The sequence below is a fragment of the Equus caballus genome, chromosome 21 (genome assembly GCF_041296265.1).
Source record: "Equus caballus isolate H_3958 breed thoroughbred chromosome 21, TB-T2T, whole genome shotgun sequence".
Taxonomy (NCBI): Eukaryota; Metazoa; Chordata; class Mammalia; order Perissodactyla; family Equidae; genus Equus; species Equus caballus.
In genome coordinates, this window is record NC_091704.1 from 68,492,565 (window position 1) to 68,513,198 (window position 20,634).

A 20,634-nucleotide genomic window follows, 5' to 3' on the forward strand; every position below is an offset into this window, starting at 1 on the left:
TATCTGGCTTCCTATGCAGAGCAGAGCTTCCTCTCTGCCCAGCTGGATTACGTGAGTTGAGATCCTGTTTTCAGGATTAATTCGTGACTTCCAGTAATGGATTAGTGTAACAATAACTGAAATGCAAAGGTCAGCATCTTAGAATTTTTGAGGAATCAGAAAGATCTAATTACTTTGCTTTATAGATAATCCAACAGCCAGAGAGGTGACATGACTTGCCCAAGGTCACACGAGTAGTTAGCATAATGACCGTCACATGTCAGGAAGGAGCCTGACTGAGTTTGGAATGCAGAGCCCAGGTTGCCCATGCCCACAGGGCCCAATGTGAAAGCTTCTGAATTGACGACCCCATTGAAAGGGCTGCCACGTCGAAGTTGAGCTTCACTGCAAACTCCTCGTGTCTTCAGGGAAATGCCCTTTTAAAGAGCAGGAATCTTCTACAGGGGACGCAGCAGGGGGTGAATTCTGTGGCCCTGAGCTTGTGACGAGGTGTGACAGTCAGTGCTAGGATTCAGCAGAGGAACTTAGAGCTTGTTAGAATGTTCTTTAAGTTCTATGAATAAAAAAGAGGTGTGGAATCACCCCATCCACACCGGAACTGTCACCCCTGCCCCTTCCAGGCAGCCTCCAACAGCGGCTGTGTGAAATGTGAAAACACGGGCTCCTTCCTCTCTGGCTCCTTTAATCTCAACCTCTGGCCACAACATTCTCCTGCAGAGGATTTTATAAGACAGTGCCAAAGGGGGTGCTTTTTCTTTTGTCTACATGACAGCTGCTTTGCCGTCTGAGAAGTGAGGGCAAAATCAGAGGCTCTCAGAGATCCCGGAGTGGGATGGCGCAGAGGGGCCCAGCACTCCCTCCCTCACTCGTGGGTGAGAGCTGTTCCCTAAAGGAGGAGCCTACAGTTTTTCAGATTTCACATATAAGGGAGAGCCTACAGCATTTGTCTTTCTCTGACTTATCTCACTTAGCATAATGGCCGCAAGGTCCATCCATGTTGTTGCAAATGCGGGATTCCCTTCTTTCTCACGGCTGAATAATATTCCATATATATACACCACACCTTCTTTATCCATTCATCTGCTGATGGACACTTAGGTTGCTTCCATGTCTTGGCTATTGTGAGTAACGCTGCAATGAACACGTGAGTGCAGACATCTCTGATATCCTGTTTTCGTTTCCTTTACATATACATCCAGAAGTGCGATTGCTGGATCATACGGTAACTCTATTTTGAGAGTAGAATGGTGGGTACAAGGGCCTGGGGGTGGGGCAAGCAGAGAGATGATGTTTAAGGGTACAAATCCATACCTAGTAGATAACTAAGTCCCGGAGCTCCCGTGCACAGCATAGTGATTATAGTGAGTAGAATGGCACACCAGTCTCTCCTTGAGGGAAGGGACAATAAGGTCTGCATCTGAGGCTCTAGTGAAAGAGTCTGGTATCTGTGAAGGTTGTGAGCAGGAAGCCCAGGGGAAGCACAGGATGCCAGAGCGTGGGGGGCCATGGACCTGGCCTGCGACAGTGAGGACGGGGGCCCAGCAGGAAACTGGCAGACCTCCGTCCCTTGGGAAGAACAGACCTGATGAGGTCTGATGAGGTGCAGAAGAGTGACTATGCCAGGACTGCGGTCTGGGTTCCCAAACCGCGAAGACGAGCCGTTTGTTTGGGGGTGAGGGAGTGGGAAGTGGTTAAGGCCAGCTGGCGTCCCAGAAGGCACAGACACAGTTCCAGGGGGCTGGGAAAACTTCCTTCACCTTCTAAAGTCTCCCTGCAGACTTTCTTTGCTGGGGCTGCCTAGCGGGAGCCAGAGGATTTTCAGCTTGGGGAGGTTAGAAGCGTCGGGTGGTGACAGACAGAGAGAGACGGGGTGACCGCTGTGTGCTTGACCTATCTGGCTGGTGCTGGCTCCTCCTCCACTGTGGCTGTGTCTTGTCTGGATACCTTTGCTCAGCCTGGAATCCCTGGGGGCTGCGTTTAGTCCAAGGCAATGTGCGGCTCCTGGTGCATGGTGACATCACCCCCGGGTGATGACTCAGCAGCTGGTGAGTGAGAGGAGGACACAGCTTTCTGTGGCTCCGTCACGGCCTCTGCAGCTGTGAAACAAAGAAAAATGCCACCAAAGCCTCTGCTGTAAGGTGAGGCCTGGTCTCTCACACCGGACGGTACAGCTGAACGTCAACATCAAGCAGGCCAGTGTGCCCCAATTTGTGAGGATGTCTGCGTAGTCCCTGTCAGCCCAGCTGTCTTCTCACTGCTCGGCCTCCGAGAGCACAGCCGCAGCAGGGGCCACACAAGGAGTGCTCAGGATTACAGTCAACAAACACCCCGAAGGCCCAGAAGCCAGCCACAGTTTCCCCATTAGCTGTAGTTTCAGGGCATCAGCCGCATCCTCACTCAGTCCAGAGTGGAGAGTTGTGAGAAGGGAGGGGCGTGAATGCTGGGCACCCGGGGCCCACCTAGAACAAGACACTTCATGCAAGGGGGTGCTGTGGTGGGGGGATCTTTCCCTCTATGCAGATTCTGAACTCATCCCTGTAGGAGTGGTAAGCTTTGCACCTAGAACTTTCTTCCAGCCCAAAGTACTGAGACTACATTGGGAACAAACACTTTCAGGAGAAGCTAAGTCAGGCTGGGAAAAATCTCCAATCTCGTCACTCCTGATGGAAAGAGATTCTCCATGGTCCAGATATTTCCGGAGCCCTGGGGGGCAGGTAGAGCGGGTCTCAGACACGGGGGTGGACAACTGCAGGCACTGCACGTGTCACATGCCTTTGAGGAGCTCCCAGAACGCCAGGGCAGCAAGCTGCGGTGCAGCAGAGTTCACCCAGCCCGTGAGCAGTACTGAGAGGAGAGGAGCCCTGGAGGCTGGCATGGGATAGACGAGGGGGCTTCACGGGGAGCAGGCTGCAGGTGATGGGAAAGTGGCACACTCCTCCGCCAGGGGGATGGCTGCAAGGGCCATGTGGGGTTTTACTCGTGGAGCGCTCATCTCTGTGCTTGGCACACGGCAATGCTAAATCAACATCAAGGCAGATGCAGCCCATGCCACTTTGATGCGAAAATGTTGGCAACAGGGACCAGATGAGGCTTTGGGCAAGGACTGACCCAGACCAAGCAAGACTTCCCACTAACCTCTTGTGGGACGTAAGACAGGACAGAGGGAGCAGACCCAGAGCAGGAGATGCCCGGTGTGGAAAGGCTGTCCAAGTGCAGGGCTGGCAATATCGTGGCCCCAGGCGGCCCCCTGTGGCCCCCCGTGGCCCCAGTGTCTCCTCAAGCACAGGGCCGTGAGCAGATCATGGGATCCATCCTGCCATTCTTCCCCTTGCTCATGCTTTTCTCCCCATTTTAAGGGCCCAGGTTGAAGGCTGCCCCCTGCGGTCTACCACTTCCTTCCCTAACAGGAGTGGATCCCCTGACCCCATGCCTGGCTCTGTCCTTGCAATAAACTGCTTTGTGGCCATAGGTTATTTCCTGATGGAACACGAAGTCCCAGAAGGCAGGATCTCACCTGGCCACTTTTGCATCCTTCACAGAACCAGGCCCACAGGTGTCCAATGAAGGGTTATTGGAAAAGATAGTGAAGGATTATTGGAAATCTGTTTGAAGGACAGAGGTCTGGGGAGCTGCCCCAGTGCCTTGGTGAACCAACGGGACCATGGCATCGTGGAATAAGCCACCTGATGCTGCGGAATCCCAGCCCAGTGACTCCTGCCTGTGACTCCAGGAAAGGCCACATATATTTTCTATATCAACTTCCTCTTCATAAAGTGGGAGCAGGGTTATCTCCCACGCACGTGGGCCTGTGTGCTCACTGAGGTGGTGTCGGCTTGCTGTGCGACATGGGGAGCTGGTGCTACCTGCAAGCCAGGGAGGGGGAGTGGGGCCAACCATGCCAGGAGCTGCACTTCTGGCAGCTGATATTCCTCGGGGCAGGTGTCCACCGTAGTCCCAGGAGCCGTGGCAGCTTTTCTTGGGGCCCCATTTAGGGCTGGTTTAGTGCAGGTCAAGGGGCAGACGTGTGATGGTTAGTTTTATGTGTGAATTTGGCTTAGCTCTGATGTCCAGTTGTGTGGTCAAACACCAGACCTGATGTCGCTGTGAAGGTATATTTTAGATGTGATTAACAGTTAACATTTAAATCAGTAGACTTTGAGTAAAGGAGATTATCCTCCATAATGTGGGGGGGCCTCAACCAATTAGCTGAAGGTCATAAAAGCAAACACTGAGGTTTTCCTGAGAATTAGGAATCTGGCCTCAAGACTGCCTATCTGAGTCTCCAGCCCACTGCCCTGCGGAATTCAGCCTCAAGATGCCACATCCACTCCCATCTGAAAGTCCAGGCTGCTGCCTGCCCTACAGATTACCGACTCGCCAACCCCCACAGTCACGTGAGCCAATTCCCTCATAAATCCCCCCTTCTCTCTCTACAGACAGCCTTTCGGTTCTGTTTCTCTAGAGAACCCTGACTAATGAAACGAGGATCACAGGGCCAGGGGGTACCTTTTAATTAATCGCGGCACCACCCAGAGAGGCCACACCTGCATGGCTCAGGTTGCAGTGGAAGCTGAAGAAAACTGGGTCATCTGGCTGGGTGGCCCCAGTGGTCCTGTCCACCTCCATGCTGGCCGCCACCATCCTCGGTCACCAGCTGTCCTCTCTGGGGCCTCATTTGGGGGCACTTTCTCCTCAGACCCCTTCAGCACTTTCTGCTAGATTCAAGAGCCCCGTTTCTCTCTCTCTCTGAGGCCAGTTCCCCAGTGTCTACACCAGCCCTGGGACCTCAGAAGCGAATCCGTGAGGAACCACGAGCAGTTCAGAAGCACGCCGTACAATATAAAATTTATTATAAAACTTCAGCAAATATAAATATCCAGGTGCCCATTCTGACTGGAGCTACATCGCAGGAAAGGAGAGTTGAAAGCAGCACCAACTAGGAGGATGTTGGAGCCCAGTGGGCGGCGTTTCACTGGGACGTTGTTGGCCTTCTTACTGAATGGCTCTTACAAAAACAACCAAAACTTACGGAAAAAAATTTTAAAAAACCCACAACACACACAAGGGCCCTAAGGGGATCATGTCTGCTGACGTCTGTCTCAGCGGGACCAGCTGCTACCCTTCATCAGGAAGGCAGGGTTGGTGTAACCAGTGATCTCTAATTCTGGTATAACCTGAAATTCTGTTGTTTAAAAAAGAACAGCGTTAAGGACGGGTTTAAAGCGGAACAGTCACTGTGCATAACTGAGAGGGATAAAACATACACTCCGAGAATCCTCTCCTCCAGCACGTGCATCTGAAAGGGACAGAGCACATTGGCAGGGATGTCACAGTTCCTGTTCCCAGGGGCAAAGTCTCGAATCAGGACAGAGTCCAGCTCCTCCCGGCAGGTCAGGCGCCCCGCGGAGACGAGGCCCGGCTCCTGGCGTGGCACCAGCTCCCTGGGAAGAGAAACTCGGGCCACGGGGGCAGGAGGCGGCGGCCCTGGGGACCCAGCCCTGGGGCTGTCTTGGCCACCTGCTCCTCTGGGTCAGATGGAGGCCGTTATTCCTGACCTGGGGATGGGGCCTCCAAGGTGGGATGCTGAGTGGCCATATTTGGTACTTGTTCCTTATTTCACAGCCTTTCCTCAGCTTTACAAAGCACCACACATTTAGCGTTGAACAAGGTCTGCTCCGCCGGTCTTTCTGACTCCATGTGGCCGAAATACAAATGCTCCGAGCACGGCTCCTGGTCTGCAGAGCGGGCCCTGCTCCAGCCTCCATGCTTCACCCTGACATGAGGGCGTGTGTGTGTGCACACGGGGATGTGTTCCGACTCACGCTTCGCACGCACACACACTCACTCACACACACACACACAGAGTCGTGTCAAAGAGCCTAACAAAGTTTTTCTTCCTCCGGCTCCGATCTTCCGTGGACGCCTTCCAACGGAGGCTGCACAGCTCAGTCGTGCTGAAAACAGTATTTCCTCTGCCCTGGACGCGGCCCGGACCGGCTCACAGGTTGGAGGAGGAGCACGTCCGGCAGCAGCGCGCGCCGTAGAAGGGGTGGCTGCACATGCCGTGCTGTGGCACCAGGGCGCACCAGGGGAAGTGGTCTCTGCAGAGGGTGTCTGGGAACAGCAAGGTCCGGTTAGTCTGTGAACCCAGCGCCTGTCTGACGCCCCAGCTAAGAACTCTGTTCAGCACAAGGGGGTGACTTTGTCATCGCCTTGAAGCTGCTGGGGCCAGGCGGCTCTTCAGGTAACAGGGGTCCGTGCGAACGTGCTGTTTTCACGAGACCCTTGTTGGAACATCCCTGCGGAACTGAAATTTTCTTCTTTTTGCGCTAATCCCACCCACTTAACCACTCATCCCTCCAGGACAACGGGCCCTCTGTTGACTGAATTCTCACGGTCTGAGACTCTGATGGAGCCCGCCACTGCCCTCCTCCAGCTCCACTTCCTCTCCAAGAAGCCTCCACAGACAGGCTGCTGGTGTCTGAAAACAACGCCTGGGGCGTGTGCGAGTCTGAGCACAGGGATGGCGTTTAGAGAGCGCCCAACGGATAAGGTGGGCTTCTGTTTGAGCAAAAAAGACTGCTTTATTTAAAATTGCCTGTTTTGAATATAGTGAATAACACTGAAGTTTAAAAGCACTCATGCTTTCCTGGAGCTGGACGTATTTCACCAGCTCTGATGTCATTTCTGGGGAGGTGTGAGAAACAAGGGGTCTGCTCCGTGGGCCATTTCATGGGAAAATGAGGGGGAGATGAAATGAGAGAAAATACGTAGCAGACACAAGGCCAGAAATCTAGGGCCCTCTAACCAGAGGGCACCCCACCTCCTTGGGGCTTCTAAGGAACAGACCCAGAAACTTGACAGCCCCACCAGAAATGCCAAGGTCAGTGGAGGGCTCCAGGCACTCACCTTTCTTCTCTGCAATGGGGCAGAAGTGAGTGTTGCAGGCCAGGGAGGCTGAGGGCTTCTGGTGCACGAAGCAGCCCAGGGCCGGCCGGCCCCCTGCCAGGCACTGCACGGACCTCGTCTGCACACCGCCCCCGCAGCTGGCCGTGCACTGTGGGAAACACAAACACAGCAGTCACCCAGGCCGCCGCGTCCTCCGCCCTCTCCCAAGCTTCCCCTCCACCTAGACTCCTCAAGGCCGTCTCTCTCTGTGACTGTGGGTGGCTGATTAGATTCCGGATCAATCCCAGGTATGGACTGAGGGGAGAAGTGCCTGGAAGTCTAGAATGTCCTTGAGTCACTAATGGTCTGATGGACACAAGGAAATCGGCGCATATCTGGGAATCCTGGGGTTGTCCCCTGGGGTGCCAGGCTGTGGGTCTGGTGTGAAGAAAACAGTGCCCTTCCTGGAATGCCATCACCATGCCATCCTTTCTGGTGTTCCTGACTGGGAAAGCTTGACAAGCCAACTCCCACAGAGACAGCATAAAACTAAGCCCCTCTAGACTCTACGTTCACAGACGCCGGATGCCTGGAGATGGGGACACTAGCTGCGTGGGCTGTGCACCTGCACCCTCCCGGGGGTGTTATTTGCTGACACGGAGGCCCCCAGTGCTCTGAGGCACAAGAGCAGAGCACAGCTGGGGAAGGAAGGAGTGGCGGCAGGGGGTCAGATCATCTTTCACTAGCTGGCCGGGTGCACACACCGCAGAATATAGGAGTGGGTCCGTCTGAGATCCACTGTGGACAAGAAATCCGGAGACGGGCAATCAGAGAGACAGAGGCACCCAAACCCACAGCAGTTAATCTGCCCAAAAAGAAAGCTTCTCGAAGTCTAGACTGAATTATGTAAATTGTGCTCAAACATGGCTATGGTTCAAAAATGTCAAGAATGTAGGCAATTAAGGAGCACCTGCGAGAAGATGGGGTCAGATAGCATTTTGGATGTCTTGGTGCGTGGTGGGTAAGCTAAATGGTTGCATTAAAAGGCGAGGATAAAGCTGTGCAGCACTGGGGACATACATGCCTCAGGCGGCTTGCCCAAATGTACAGGGCAGGGTGCCAGGACCCCCTTTGAGCAAGTTAAGGCAGCAGCCCCGGGGCTGGTTTTCCGCAGCTGAAATGAGCCTGCCAGTGAGCAGCCAGCTGCTCCCCTGCTTCTTTCTCAGGACCTGCTGCAATCAGAGCCTTTAGAAGCGGCTTTTTTAACCCCCTGGGCTAGGGACTTGGTGATGGAGCAAGTAAAACATCTTTGTTCCTCGAGAGGAGAGAAGCTGAAAACAAAGAGTCCCGAAAAATCACGAGCTGAAGGGGTTGTCCTTTCTTCTTTTTCCCTCTTTAGGTAAAGGATGGTTGGGCCTGAGATGAAAATGCAGGGCTTCAGCTGATAAGCATGTGGGTCTGGAACATTTCTGTATGGCTTACCCCCTTCTGTTCAAAACCAACTTCAGTAAAAGTCGCCAATAATTCTGTTTCAACATACAATTATAGCAACTAGGAAAAAACACTGTTGTGGGCAGATTCATGTCTGATTCCTGAATCACCAAGCCCATCCACGACAAAGCCAGACGCTCCCACCATCTATTGCATCTTTCAGAACATTCCAGCAGACCCACATTCTGGCCTCTGTGCTTTGACTCAGACTCTCCCTCAGCTCACACTGTGGGCTGAGAACTTGAGGAGAGAGGGCTGCACCGGCACAGCAGTTATAGGTTCTCACCGGTCCCATCCACTGCCGTCCCATCCACAGGTGGTGACAGTGACTCCTCCCCAGGAGCTGAATTTCTTTCATCAGCAGCAGCTGGGGCAGAATTCCATTCTTGCTAATGATATTGCGCCTCAGTTAGAAATCAAGAGCTCCAGCCACCATCTGTCATCACTTAAACAGTGCCAAAATAATTAAGAGGTGGTTGGATTCTTTTCGTCATTGATTCATTTGTTCACAAATAGGAATCACTCACCTCCCATGTACCAGGCCCTGATCTAGGCACTAGACACCGAGCAGTGAGCACAGGGACTTGCCCCTTCCTCAGGGTACTTAAGAACATCCCGACTCAAACCGCCGTCCTTGGACCTGCAGCCCGGGCACTGGCTGGGAGTCTGTTAGCAGCGCCGACTCTCAGCATCCCTGCCTCCCCCGGACTCTGCCCCACAATCTGCACAGTCCCCCATGATTCATATGCACACCAAGTTTGAGAAGCCCTGGTCTAGACAGTTCTAAAATTCCTTGTGAGAAAAACATTTTTTGGGGGAAAAAAGCCTCCAAATTCCTCAAAGTTTGCATTGCTTCATGTAAGCTGGAAGAACCAAGATGTTGCATTGATAAAGCCAGTGATGCACTAGGAGATGGAAGTAAAGGGAGAAACCTGAAAAATTTTATTGCCTTTTCTTCCCAGGAAGGAAAAAGAAGGCGAGTTGTTCATCAATATCACAAACACAATGACTTAACAGTCAGCAGGGGTGGTGAGAACTCACACTGCAGATTTCTCCAGTGGACCTGCGACTTGCAGACAGACCGACCCTAAGAATCACCGGCGGCCCTTGACATCCATGTAGACTCGTGGGTGAAGACCGAGGGGTTGGAGGGTCTGGAGGGCCAGGAGGCCAGCAAGTGCGGTGGGCAAGTCATAGGACCAACATTTTTGAGAAAAGTGATGCTCAGTGAAAAGAGAGTGTAGAACTGGGACCTGGAAGTCAAAGCTTAGGGCGTCTTCCTCAGCTTCACCCGGCTTGACCTGAGCGTCTTAGATAACTTCCTATGATGGCGGGACAGAGGAGGCCAGCGCACTGTGTGGTGACGGTGAGCTGCACCTGCACTTAGTCATCAACCCGGGCAGTGACATCTGCTGTGGCCATGTCTTTAGACCCCCCCTGCTGTTGGCTCCACGTCCAGATCAGTGGTTCTCAAACTTGAGCGTGCATTCGGATCCCCTGCAGACTTATTAAAACAGGCTGCTGGAACCCACCCCAAACCTCAAACCTCAAACGTCAAACAGCAGTGGGCTGGAACCTGAGAACCTGTATTTATTTTTATTGTAAAGATTGGCACCTGAGCTAACAACCGTTGCCAATGTTTTTGTTTTGTTTGGTTTTGGTTTTTTTCTGCTTTATATCCCCAAATCCCCCCGGTATATAGTTACATATCTTAGTTTCAGGTCCTTCTAGTTGTGGCTGTGGGATGCTACCTCAACGTGGCCTAATGAACGGTGCCATGTCCGTGCGCGGGATCCGAACCAGCGAAACCCTGGGCTACTGCAGCGGAGCGCGCGAACTTAATCACTCGGCCAGGGGGCCAGCCCCAGAACCTGCGTTTCTAACCACACTGCTGCCGGTGCCGTGGTTGGGCCACACCTGCAGAACCACTGCTTTAGATGCTCAGAAGGGCATCGGCAAAGTTTTCTTTTTGGAACTGACTTCAGTCACATCTAAATCTGAGAAAAGTGGTGCATAGAGCCAATATGTGGCGCAACTGTGAAGTTTTACACAAGTCCTTTTGTTAAGCGACTGAAACTCTTCCCACCTGTGGCTGTGGTGGTCATTGTGGTCCTTTACTTACATGGACTGCTCCCGCTCACCCCCACACCCACCTTGTCTACTTCTGCTCACCTCTCAGGGCCTTGGTTTAAATGTCCCATTACAGCCTCGGAGAGGACCCCAGTGGCCCCCTACTCTAAAGGAATTCTCCTCTTATTCTAGACCCCTCATAGCACTGTCACAGTCATTCTGCCATATTCCTGTGGCTGTTTCTTCAAGGTCTGTGGCTCCTACTGGTGTGAAAACTTCCCAGGGGCCAGGATGAGCCAGCCTGTGGGACGGGGAGTCAATCTGTGTCTGTTTGTGGAGGGGTGATGAGGCCAGCTCCAGTTTCCATGTGGCGGGTGCAGAATGTAAACAGGAACATGAGGGCGCTCTGAAGAGCCATCCTTGGGCTGGTCCCTCCACTGCTACCAGGACCTTCGAGGGCCTTAGAAAACCCCTCTCTTTTCCTCTCGCTGTTCAGCTCAAGCCTCCTTTCACCAGGGCCTGAGGCCATTCAAGGTGAGCCAGGGGCTCTTTGCGAGGCTGTCCAATGAGGGGATTGCAGGATTCAGGGGACGGCCCCTGAGGTTGGTGAGTAGGGTCCTTTTGCCATTCTAGGATTAAACAACCTTCTTAAAGTTGACCACACCCCTTCCTCACCTGGGAGACCACTGTTCTGACCATCACGCTCTGAAAGAGCAGGCTGCAGGAACCCCAGACTTCAAGGAAGTCTAATTGAAGACATCTACTCAGCACAATTTTCCAGAATGCTGAAATGATGAAAAACCTCTCCTTTCTGAATTTCTTCTGTATATTCTTGTTTTGGTAGCAATCTCCATATTTTTAGGAAGATTAGCCACTCCTGTGTAAGAAGCACTATATAAACTCTGAATAGAGGAGTGGTAAAAATAGATGATCATTATCCAAAAAATCAAAGAGATGCATTTTTAAATAATGTTTGCCTCGAGGTCTGTTTTAAATTAGAGTGACGACTCTCTTTTTGTGTCATTGGTTTTTGTGGAAACATGCTAGTGGAAGGGGATGGCTGCCAATCTCTAAGTGATGATGATGTTCTGGTTGGCTTTATTCAAAGGTAAATTTCCACCCCTCACATTCACCGGAACCATTAAAACCAGGGGGCTCCCTGAAGGGCAAAGTTCATCTCTCTAACTCAAGAACAGCAAGTAAACAAACCCACTTTAATGCCTGAGAGCCGAAGATTTCACACCTTCATTTTCCTCCTGTGAGGTCTCCACTGGGAGGCCCCCTGGAAGTTTCTCCGTTTCTTCATCATCTCCCGTGGACCTCGGTGGGTGCGTCCTATCTCCCCACATCTGCAGCTTCTGCCCAGAGAGGCTCTTCCCAGAGACCAAATGTCTACTCAGTTCAGGATGGGTAGTACAAACCTTGATGGCCTTATCATTACAACTTCTGCTCTACTCATAAATGGGGCTGTAAATTTCTGTACAAATTCAATCAGCTACAAATACAAACTCTTCCAACTCAGGCAGCAAGTACTGCGACCTCATGCATCAGCATCAGCAAGACGGTTCTGGTTTTCCTGTGCACCGCTCATAATTGGAAGACGATGAGGTGGATTCAGCAGTGAATTATTGGGGGTGGAGAACTGGCTATGAGGGTGCAGGGCAGCACCCACTAATGGACTGAACATATTTACCCAGTCCCAGCCTGCTGAAGTCTCTACGCATTCTGTCTGTGTACATGCCTTGTATATGTGTGGGCATGGCATGCCCATGTGCGTGTGCATTTGATACAACTTGGATACAACTGTAGTCATAATTTCCATGGTGGAAAACCATATTGACTGTCTGTGACATGGCTCCTCGCCCCTCAGAGTGTGTGGGTTTCCAGGTCAATTTGTGAGCAGTCCTGGTGAAGAACACAGAATGAGCCAAGGCCCTCACATGCCAGCACTGAGGATATACCCCCGTCTCTCACGTAGAAGCAGACAGCCCAACAGGTGTTCACACTGAAGCCATTCCCAAACCAAAATAGCATGTGAACCACCCATCGCTAAGACCAAACAACCCAAATGATTTAAGTCGGTCCTACCAGGCAACACGCCATTCAACACAAAGATCAGCAAAACCATTTAAATCAACAGAAACCCTTCAGATCACATAATAGAAACCATGACCTTTCAACTGCTACAAGAATAAACTTGTCTGGGGGTGAAGTTCAGCCAGGCACTGGCCATTCATTATGGCCCAACAATTTCCCACAGTTTGGGGTCACAGAGTCCTGGGTACAAGTGCTTATGACAAACATAGCCCTTTGAGTTATTACTCCTAAAAAGTTACGGTCTCAGAATATAATAGATGAATCACACTGGGTAAAAACTTCAGGCAGCTTATGATAAAAATGACTTATTAGACAAACAGATTGAATATTTTAGACTGGTGAAAGCTATGAAAGATGTATTTTAGGTTCTAAGTTTTAGTTTAAATTCAACAATGATAAACCTTGTTTTTCTGTTTCTAAATTTTCCTGAAGGCTCTGGGTTAAGGAGAGTGGGATGAACAACGGCCTGGCAGCAGAGGCCAAGGGACGCAGTGAGCTTCCCTGTTGACAGAGGGACAATGGTCTTGGGAAACCGCCTCCATTTGTCTCCGACCCACACTTCTCAAAGGACAGAGAAAGCAAACATCTGCCCCAGAAACACCTGGACTCAGCTCCCTCACTCCTCCACGGCTCCATCTTGCTGGGAAGACTGAGCGCTCAGAAGAAAGTCACAGGGGCTCACCTGGGAAAAGGGCGTATCTCCTGATACTTCCGGTCTATTTAAAATAGGAAATGCTGGAAAAGGATATAGTTCAAGTGTCACCTGCTCTAATAATGTGAATTATTTTTAATTTGAATACCTTTTGGGGAGAAGTTCATATATTTCTAAATGAAAACGCTACATGGGGATTGACGATAAAGTGGCGCTGGAACACCAGGAGGGGGCAGCATGTGGCCCTGGTGGAGGGTCTCTTCCCACCAAGGACTGAGGGTCTGGTTTCCTTCTTCAGAGCTCAGAGACCGGGACTGGGAATAAGGCAGAGGCACCAGTGGGCACGGATTTTTAAGAAGCTTACTGATAACTAGCCAACCCTGGGCTCATGCCTAGAGGATGAGGAAACACCTGAGGGGACTCAAGGGGTGGGAGAGCCAGTCCAAGTTGGGCGCCAATGGTCCAGTCTAGCTAAGCTCCTGTGTTTTCACTGCGTCACTCAGCTCAAGCTCCTGGTCACTTCTTATGCCTCCATCCTGGCCGGCACACTCAGCAAGCATCTGCCCCTGTGAGCACTGATTTCCAGTACTGGACATCGATGTCCTTTCCAGGATAGGTGGTGCAGACAAGGGCCGCCTTGTCTGTGCAGTGGCCAGATGGCAGGTCAATAGCAGCAATTCTTCAAATCCTTAATAAAACCTTACCCAAATCAAACTCAACTCACTCATTTCTGTGGGGGAAGGGGCCCAGCAGCCTGACCGGGAAGTGAACCGTGGACGGCTCTTTATGAGGTTGTCTGGCGACATTCCCCTGCCCTCTTGGGAGGGAGTTCTCCTCCCTCATCCCATCAGGTACACAGACTTGGGGAGACCCCTGATGACCAGAAACATACACTCTAGCCTGCCACATGCCGGGCACATGACATGGGGGTGTGTGTTTCAACTTGAGCCCTGGGCACGCAAGGAGGAGGCGTGTGGCTGGGGAGCAAGGGTTGTCTTTGGTTTTTCAGGATGGTGTCCCTACACATGGGTCTCTCAATAGAGCATGCGACATAGACGGATGATGAAAACAAAAGCCCTGAGCCAAGTGTGTCTTTGCCTGTCTGTATGGGAGAGGAAAGTTCTCTAAATAAGGACGGGAAGCAGCTGCCTTGACACACTCCTTGAATTTATTTCTCCTTTAAAATTCACACAGCCAGCAAACATTCCCTGAATGCTTCGTATGGACCAGGTGTCCAGGTAGGCACTAGGGGCTATATTTATATAATATGTGTATATGTACATATGTATATACACACATGCAAATATATCGAATACACATGTAAAACACTTAGCATAGCGCTTGCCACAACGCCATCTCTGGGTGAACTTCGGTCCCGATGGTTATTGTGTGATCATATCTGCTTTCAAGCAGCTCATGTCCAGGTGGGCAGCTGTGACCTCTGACTCCTCACCAGGCTGAAGGACTGAGAGCATGCGATCCGGGGTGGAAGGCATCTCCACTCCGGAGACTGTTTTCTGTCCGTGTTTCCTTTTTTTTTAAGGTATGCTTTTTTTGTGAGGAAGATTGGCCCTGAGCTAACATCTGTTGCCAATCTTCCTTTTTTTTTTTTTTTTTCTCCTCAAATCCCCAGTACAAAGTTGTATATCCCAGCTGTAGGTCACTCTAGTTATTCTATGTGGGATGCTGCCACAGCATGGCTTGATGAGCGGTGTGTAGGTCTGTGCCCAGGATCCGAACCGGCCAACTCCGGGCCGCTGAAGCCATTTGTGCTTCCTTTTAACACAGGACGCTGGGGGCCTCCCCCTTGGTGAGCTTGGGGTGTGAGCATGCTCCCTGGGAGGGTGCCCCCACTCTCCATGGGACGGGCTGGTCATGCTGAGAGCTCAGAGCAACCCCATCCAGTGCAGACTCCCAGGAAAGGTTTGGCAGGAAGACTGAGTGGGCGAACAGGCAGATAAGACATGTAGTCACTCTCCAGGCAGGGACGATGTTGTAGGCAGCAAAGGTTGGGCCATATGCTACTGCCTGGGTCATTCCTACAGCACCACGCACTTGGAAGACCTTTTGGGAAATATTTTTGAAGAGAGACAAAGACCTGGGAAACTTCCTTAGAAAGTGACAGAGGACAGACATCAGCCCAATGGTCCTTGGGATCAACCAGTGGAATCAGTGAAGATCCCCTTGTGGGCCCTGAGACGTTCCTTTGTGATGAGGGCATCTTGACGGGGAGATGCTCCTGTGCATCTGATAAACGCAGGATTTCACCTGGCATGTGCTGGAGCAAATGTCACCTGATGTAGTTATGAAGCCCTAGCCAAGGAACAAGGTGTTCTCTGAGGGGGAAACCAGAAGCACCTGGCCATTTACGCCATCATTTCCATTTGCTTCCTAAAAACCAACATTCTGCCATGTGCCCACGATGACAATGGGCTCTGGCCTGGTCTTTGCTATGCTGCCCTCACTCAGGAACCGTTTCTGTTGCCCAGAGCAGGCTGGGACCAAGCAGGGCATAGGTGGGGCCTGGCTGAGGTGGCAGGACCATTGGGAGGAACAAAGGAAGAAGACATGGTGAGTATTGGCCGAAATCACATGACACGTGGGCACCACTGAGCTGGGCATCTTCTCCCTCTCACAGCTCTGTGGCTCAGTTTCCTCATCTCTGAAATGGGGGTGATAATGTTACCTCCCTGATGGGGCCCCTGGGAGGGATACTGAGTTAGGAGCCCAATGATGCTTAGAACACTGCTGGCACCTGGGGGGTCTCAACAGTTGTGTTAGCTGTTGTGGCTGCCTTTACTCCTGCGCATCACAGCACTGGGAAGCCAAAACTACACTCAGAGGGTGACAGCATGAGGATCATCTGCGAGATGGGCTCAGTAGAGTGGGACACAGAGAGGCTGGGCACCACCACACTCTCCATAGCTCTCCTTCCCTCTGTTTCCTTCTGCCTTCATCTCTTCAGAGATAAGGAGAGAATCAGAGACGAGGCTTCCACTGTGCAAATGAGAAAGCGGCTGGCTCCCTGGCCAAGAGATTAGGAAGACGGAAAATGTTCCTCACCCTCTACAGGGACCAATCAAGGCAAAGCGCCCCCTCCTGGGCAGGGGCAAGCAGAGGGCGCTCAGGGTTTGGCCCGCCGGGATGGTTTAAGACCCCAGGCCTGGGTCCACCCTGAGCTACGAGCAGAAATACCAGCACGAACAGGAGGAGTGAGGCGCGGATCCTGGACAGGGAGGAATCAGAAAGAGGGCAGAGAAGCAGAATCGTGGCAGAGAGGGGCGCAGAGCGCAGCGTGGGGAACCCAAAGCAGGAACAGAAAGGAAGGAGGGCACTTAACCGCAGCAAGAGCAGACTTCTTCCTTAGACTCAAGGAAGTGTGGAAGGAGGAGCGGGGACACGGAGGCCCCAAGACAAATCCCGCAGACCCCACTGGGCCTGCGTGGGCTCTTCCGAGGGCCCAGGCAGGACGTGATGGTTCTGGGGCGGCTCAACCCCCATTCTCCCTCGCGCAGTTTCCTGGTGGACCTCGTCTAATCTCAGGACCACCTCCTTATTCCTGATCTCAGATTTCTTCCCCATGCACACCCATCCAGCTTTTACCGAAACCACTGTATTCTCCCACACTTAACTGGGTGGCGATTTAGAACAAAACACACGCGCCCTAAAGATTCGGTAGCATTCGGAAATCACCTCGGAAAGCCACTCCAGACCCCAGGAACTCGGGCACACGCACACACTGGCGAGAAGGGTCTAGAACCGGCTCAGTGGTTTGGAGGTACACCATCGCAGAAACTTGCCCCCCTAAGCCCGTGGCCACCGCCGGCTCAGGGGCATCGCCCGCGCTCTCCAGCCACACGGAGCCCCCTACCTGGGACCAGGCCGAGGCGAACCAGCCGGGCCGCGAGGGGCCTGCGGCTGCGAGCCCGGGCTGCCGGGGGCAGGGAAACAGGGCGCAGGCGCGTTCCAGCTCCAGGGTGGGCGGCGGCAAGTGCAGGCACTTCTTTGAGGCCAGCTCTCGGTACTTCCCAGAAATGTACTTTTCAGCACATTTTAAGAATCTCTTCTGTGTTCCTCTTTCACACGTAGCAGAGCACTAAAAAGAAAACAAAAGACGTGAGTGGAAAATATTTCTTCCGTGGTAAGTGTCTCTTTTACGAAATCATGAAGTCCAAATGTGTTGCAATTATATCAGCTTGGACATTGATATGTGTAAACATTCAATGAAATTTATTGGACCTTGGCACTTTAAAAAGGCATTACAGTATCTGTCATAAAAAAAGGAGGATCTTGAGGTCATAGTGGCCCAGCACTTCGGGGCATAAGTAAGGGCAGGGCAGTCAGAAACCATGAAGGGAGTAATTCTCAAGATATCATTTCACTTGGAAATTAAAATACTGGGCTGTAACTGATATTAGAATGCACTGAAATGTAATACACAAGGACATGAGGTCAACCCCATATCTCCGTGGACTGACACCACCCAACTGCAGCACGCTGCTGGCCCCTAACACAGGGGCAGGCAGAAGAAACCCAGGGCTCACAATCCTCCCCAGAAAGTTGAGTGCTGCCCGCGGAGACAGCAAGCACCCACAGAGAGCACATCCATCCTCGCCCCGCCCTGGCACGCTCCAAGCCAGAGCTGTCACCGCTGCAGGGCCCCTGGCATGTGCCTTGGGCCCCGGGCAGCCAGTGGGCCAGGCAGAGGCCACTGCCGCCACCTGTGGAGCAGGAAGGACACAGGAGGCAAGGTACACTGTTGTACCACCAGGCCGGGCTCCCGGGGTCTCGGACAGAGGTCCTGGTGCCTGGCTGGCTGCCCTGGACTGGGGAGTGTGGGTGACGGTGAGCCTGATGGGGGATTCCGTCTGGGCTGAAGTGTCTGCAGGTGGCAACGCCTGCCCAGGGTCTGGCCTCACACTCGCGTGCTTGGGCTCACAGGTGTGCTCTGGGTGTGCCTGGTGCCGAGATGGAGACAGAGATGGAAGATTCCTCTTGGTGCTTGCTGGGGTTTGTGCCTAAGAGAGAAGCTCTGAGGGATGTGTGTGTGTAAATGCAGATGTCCCCCTCTGGGGTTACGGAGGAGGTCTCTCAATACCCCCTTCAGATGGGTCCCACCTGGTGGGGTGCTGCTGTCGTTCTGTGGATTTTAGCTTTCTGATGTCCTTTAGGGCCTTACTGATGACTAGACCTCTGAGCTGATTCACCCCCTGATTAAGGAACTTCTCGCATGCCCCTCAGGCAGCCCCTCGTGCATGCTGCACCCATGGAGGGGGCTGGGCTATCCCAATGCCCCCTTCCCAGTGTGGGAGTCTGTGCCGGGTAGAGGTGGTAGCTCTGTCTGTACCCTCATGTGGTGTCCCGGCCATCACTCGGGCCAAAGCGAGGCCTGAAACCTTTAACACTTCAAACTCACGTTTCCAAGTGTTCATCCCATCACAGCAGGGCCAGGACAGCCCTGGAATAGCGCAAATAGAGGGGGCTTCCCAGCCTTCAGCAGAACAGGCATCCATTCCAGCAAACCCAGCATGAGTGGTTTCCTCTCCAAACGTGAAGGCTGCTAAGGACACCTGTCTCCTGTCTCAGGAAGCGAGTCCTCTGCCTCTTCTCAGGGTGATCCACCTTCCTCCCACTCTACGCCAGGTAGGCACTTCTGGGGAAACTGCTGCAGCTGCTCTGGGCTTAGGAGGGTCCCCACCACCCCACTGACGGCCTGATGAATGCCCACTACACTCACCTCGCATTCTGTTTGCCCACTCGTCCTCTGCTCAACACTGATTGGGTGATGACTGCGTGGATGCCCCTGGGGGAGATGCTTTAAGGACACAATCCCGAAAGGGAGACTTGGAGGAATGGAGTGCCAGGAGGCCAGGAGGTTGACTGAAGCCCAGAAGGGCGGCCTGAAGCTGGGGTGGGGGGACCCGAGACGGAGGAAGAGGAGCAGGCAGCAGTGAAACAAAGCTGGGAGAGGCAGGCCCAAGGAGAGAGCTGGTGGACCCATTCCCTCTGGACCAGGCACCTACCTGGGACCAGGCCGACACAAGCCACTGCAGCTTCTTGTGCTTGTGGCAGCGCTTAAGCAGACAGGCTTCGTGAGCCCTGGGCTTGGGCTCCGAGGTGCAGCCGGCGTCAGGCAGCAGCTGCGCCCTGGCAGAGGGGTTGGTGCTCTTACAGACCACAGACCTCTTCCTCCATCCCTTGCCGCAGGTTCGCGAGCACTGCACAGAAAGAGCGAGCGTCGGCTCCCAGCAAGGAATGAGTTGGACCGTGCTGGGGGAGGTGGGTGTGTGTGTTCCAGCCCATGGACCCTGCAAGGCCTGGTGAGGATCCAGCTCTGTATCCCACGGGGGCCCCACTGCTGCACCCCATGTTAACTGTGCCTGAGTTACCTCGGCCCAGGGCCCGGTGCTCCAGGCGGGCGGGCAGCTCTGAGACTGGCAGGCCTGTCGGCTGGAGGGCACAGGCTGCGGACACAGGCTGGCCGAGACCCTTTCCGACTTGTAGTGTGCCCGCCGTGTGCAGTGCACCGGTCGGCTCTGGGTGCCCCCGCCACACGTCCGGCTGCAGGCGCTCCAGTTCCCCACGGACCAACTGGGAGAGGACAGAGAGACCTGCTGTGAGGGACAGCGCCACCGCTCCAGGAGAGGAGGCTGTGTCTGTGGAGGCAGCGGCCCCATTATTTCCCATCTGCAGGCTGCGTGCACATAGTTATTTCTAGTCACCAGAGAGGGCTCTCTGAGCGGCTGTTTCCACTTCCTGGGTCAGCTTTCCTGATGGCCATTCTTCCCCACCCCTGGCTTTTATCTGTATTCACAGCGTGTCTGTTTTCCCTCTTTTTTCTAAATGGAAAATTTCAAAATACAAAAATAAAGGCCTCCGTGTCCCTATCCGACGAACTTCAAGGATTATCAGTTTATGCCCCCAACCCCTATAGAATGTTGAAACAAATTCCAGACATATAAATATTTCAGTATACATCTCTGAAAGATAAGGATTCTTTGTTTTTCTAACATAACCGCAATACCATTATGACATCTAAAGAATTAACTACAATCCCTTAATATCATTAAATATTCAGTGTTTCGTTCCCAATTGTGTCACAAATGTCACAATTTAATCTGTTTGTTTGAATCAGAATCCAAATAAAGCCCACACTCTGCAGTTGGCTGATGTGTCTTTTTTCTCTTTTAGCCTATAGCTTCTTCCTTAATCTCATTTATTTTTCTATTCAATGTATTTATTATGGAAGGATTGCTCACCTTACTGAGTCTCCATGGCTTTTTTTGCTGATTACAGGATTTTGCAAATTACGGCTCTGTGGTGTCACTTAGCATGTTCCTCTGTCCTCTGTACTTCCTGTAATTTAGTGGTTGGATGTAGAGGCTTTATCAGATTCAGCGGGACAAAAAATCTTTTTTTGCATGATGACTTCAAAG

General features: G+C 52.5%; 1 protein-coding gene across 2 annotated transcripts in view; it reads right to left on the reverse strand.

The window, feature by feature from the left end:
• Window positions 1-4,833: 4,833 nt before the first annotated feature.
• Window positions 4,834-20,634, reverse strand: part of ADAMTS16 (ADAM metallopeptidase with thrombospondin type 1 motif 16) — a 154,604-nt gene continuing 138,803 nt past the window's right edge. For both annotated transcript variants that reach the window (XM_023625871.2, XM_023625872.2), the window contains exons 19-23: window positions 19,588-19,789; window positions 19,222-19,416; window positions 17,070-17,294; window positions 6,910-7,057; window positions 4,834-6,114 (exon numbers count right to left, since the gene is read on the reverse strand). In XM_023625871.2, the coding sequence (XP_023481639.2) occupies window positions 5,999-6,114; window positions 6,910-7,057; window positions 17,070-17,294; window positions 19,222-19,416; window positions 19,588-19,789 (886 nt within the window). In that variant the 3' untranslated portion in view covers window positions 4,834-5,998. The remainder of the gene's footprint in view (window positions 6,115-6,909; window positions 7,058-17,069; window positions 17,295-19,221; window positions 19,417-19,587; window positions 19,790-20,634) is intronic.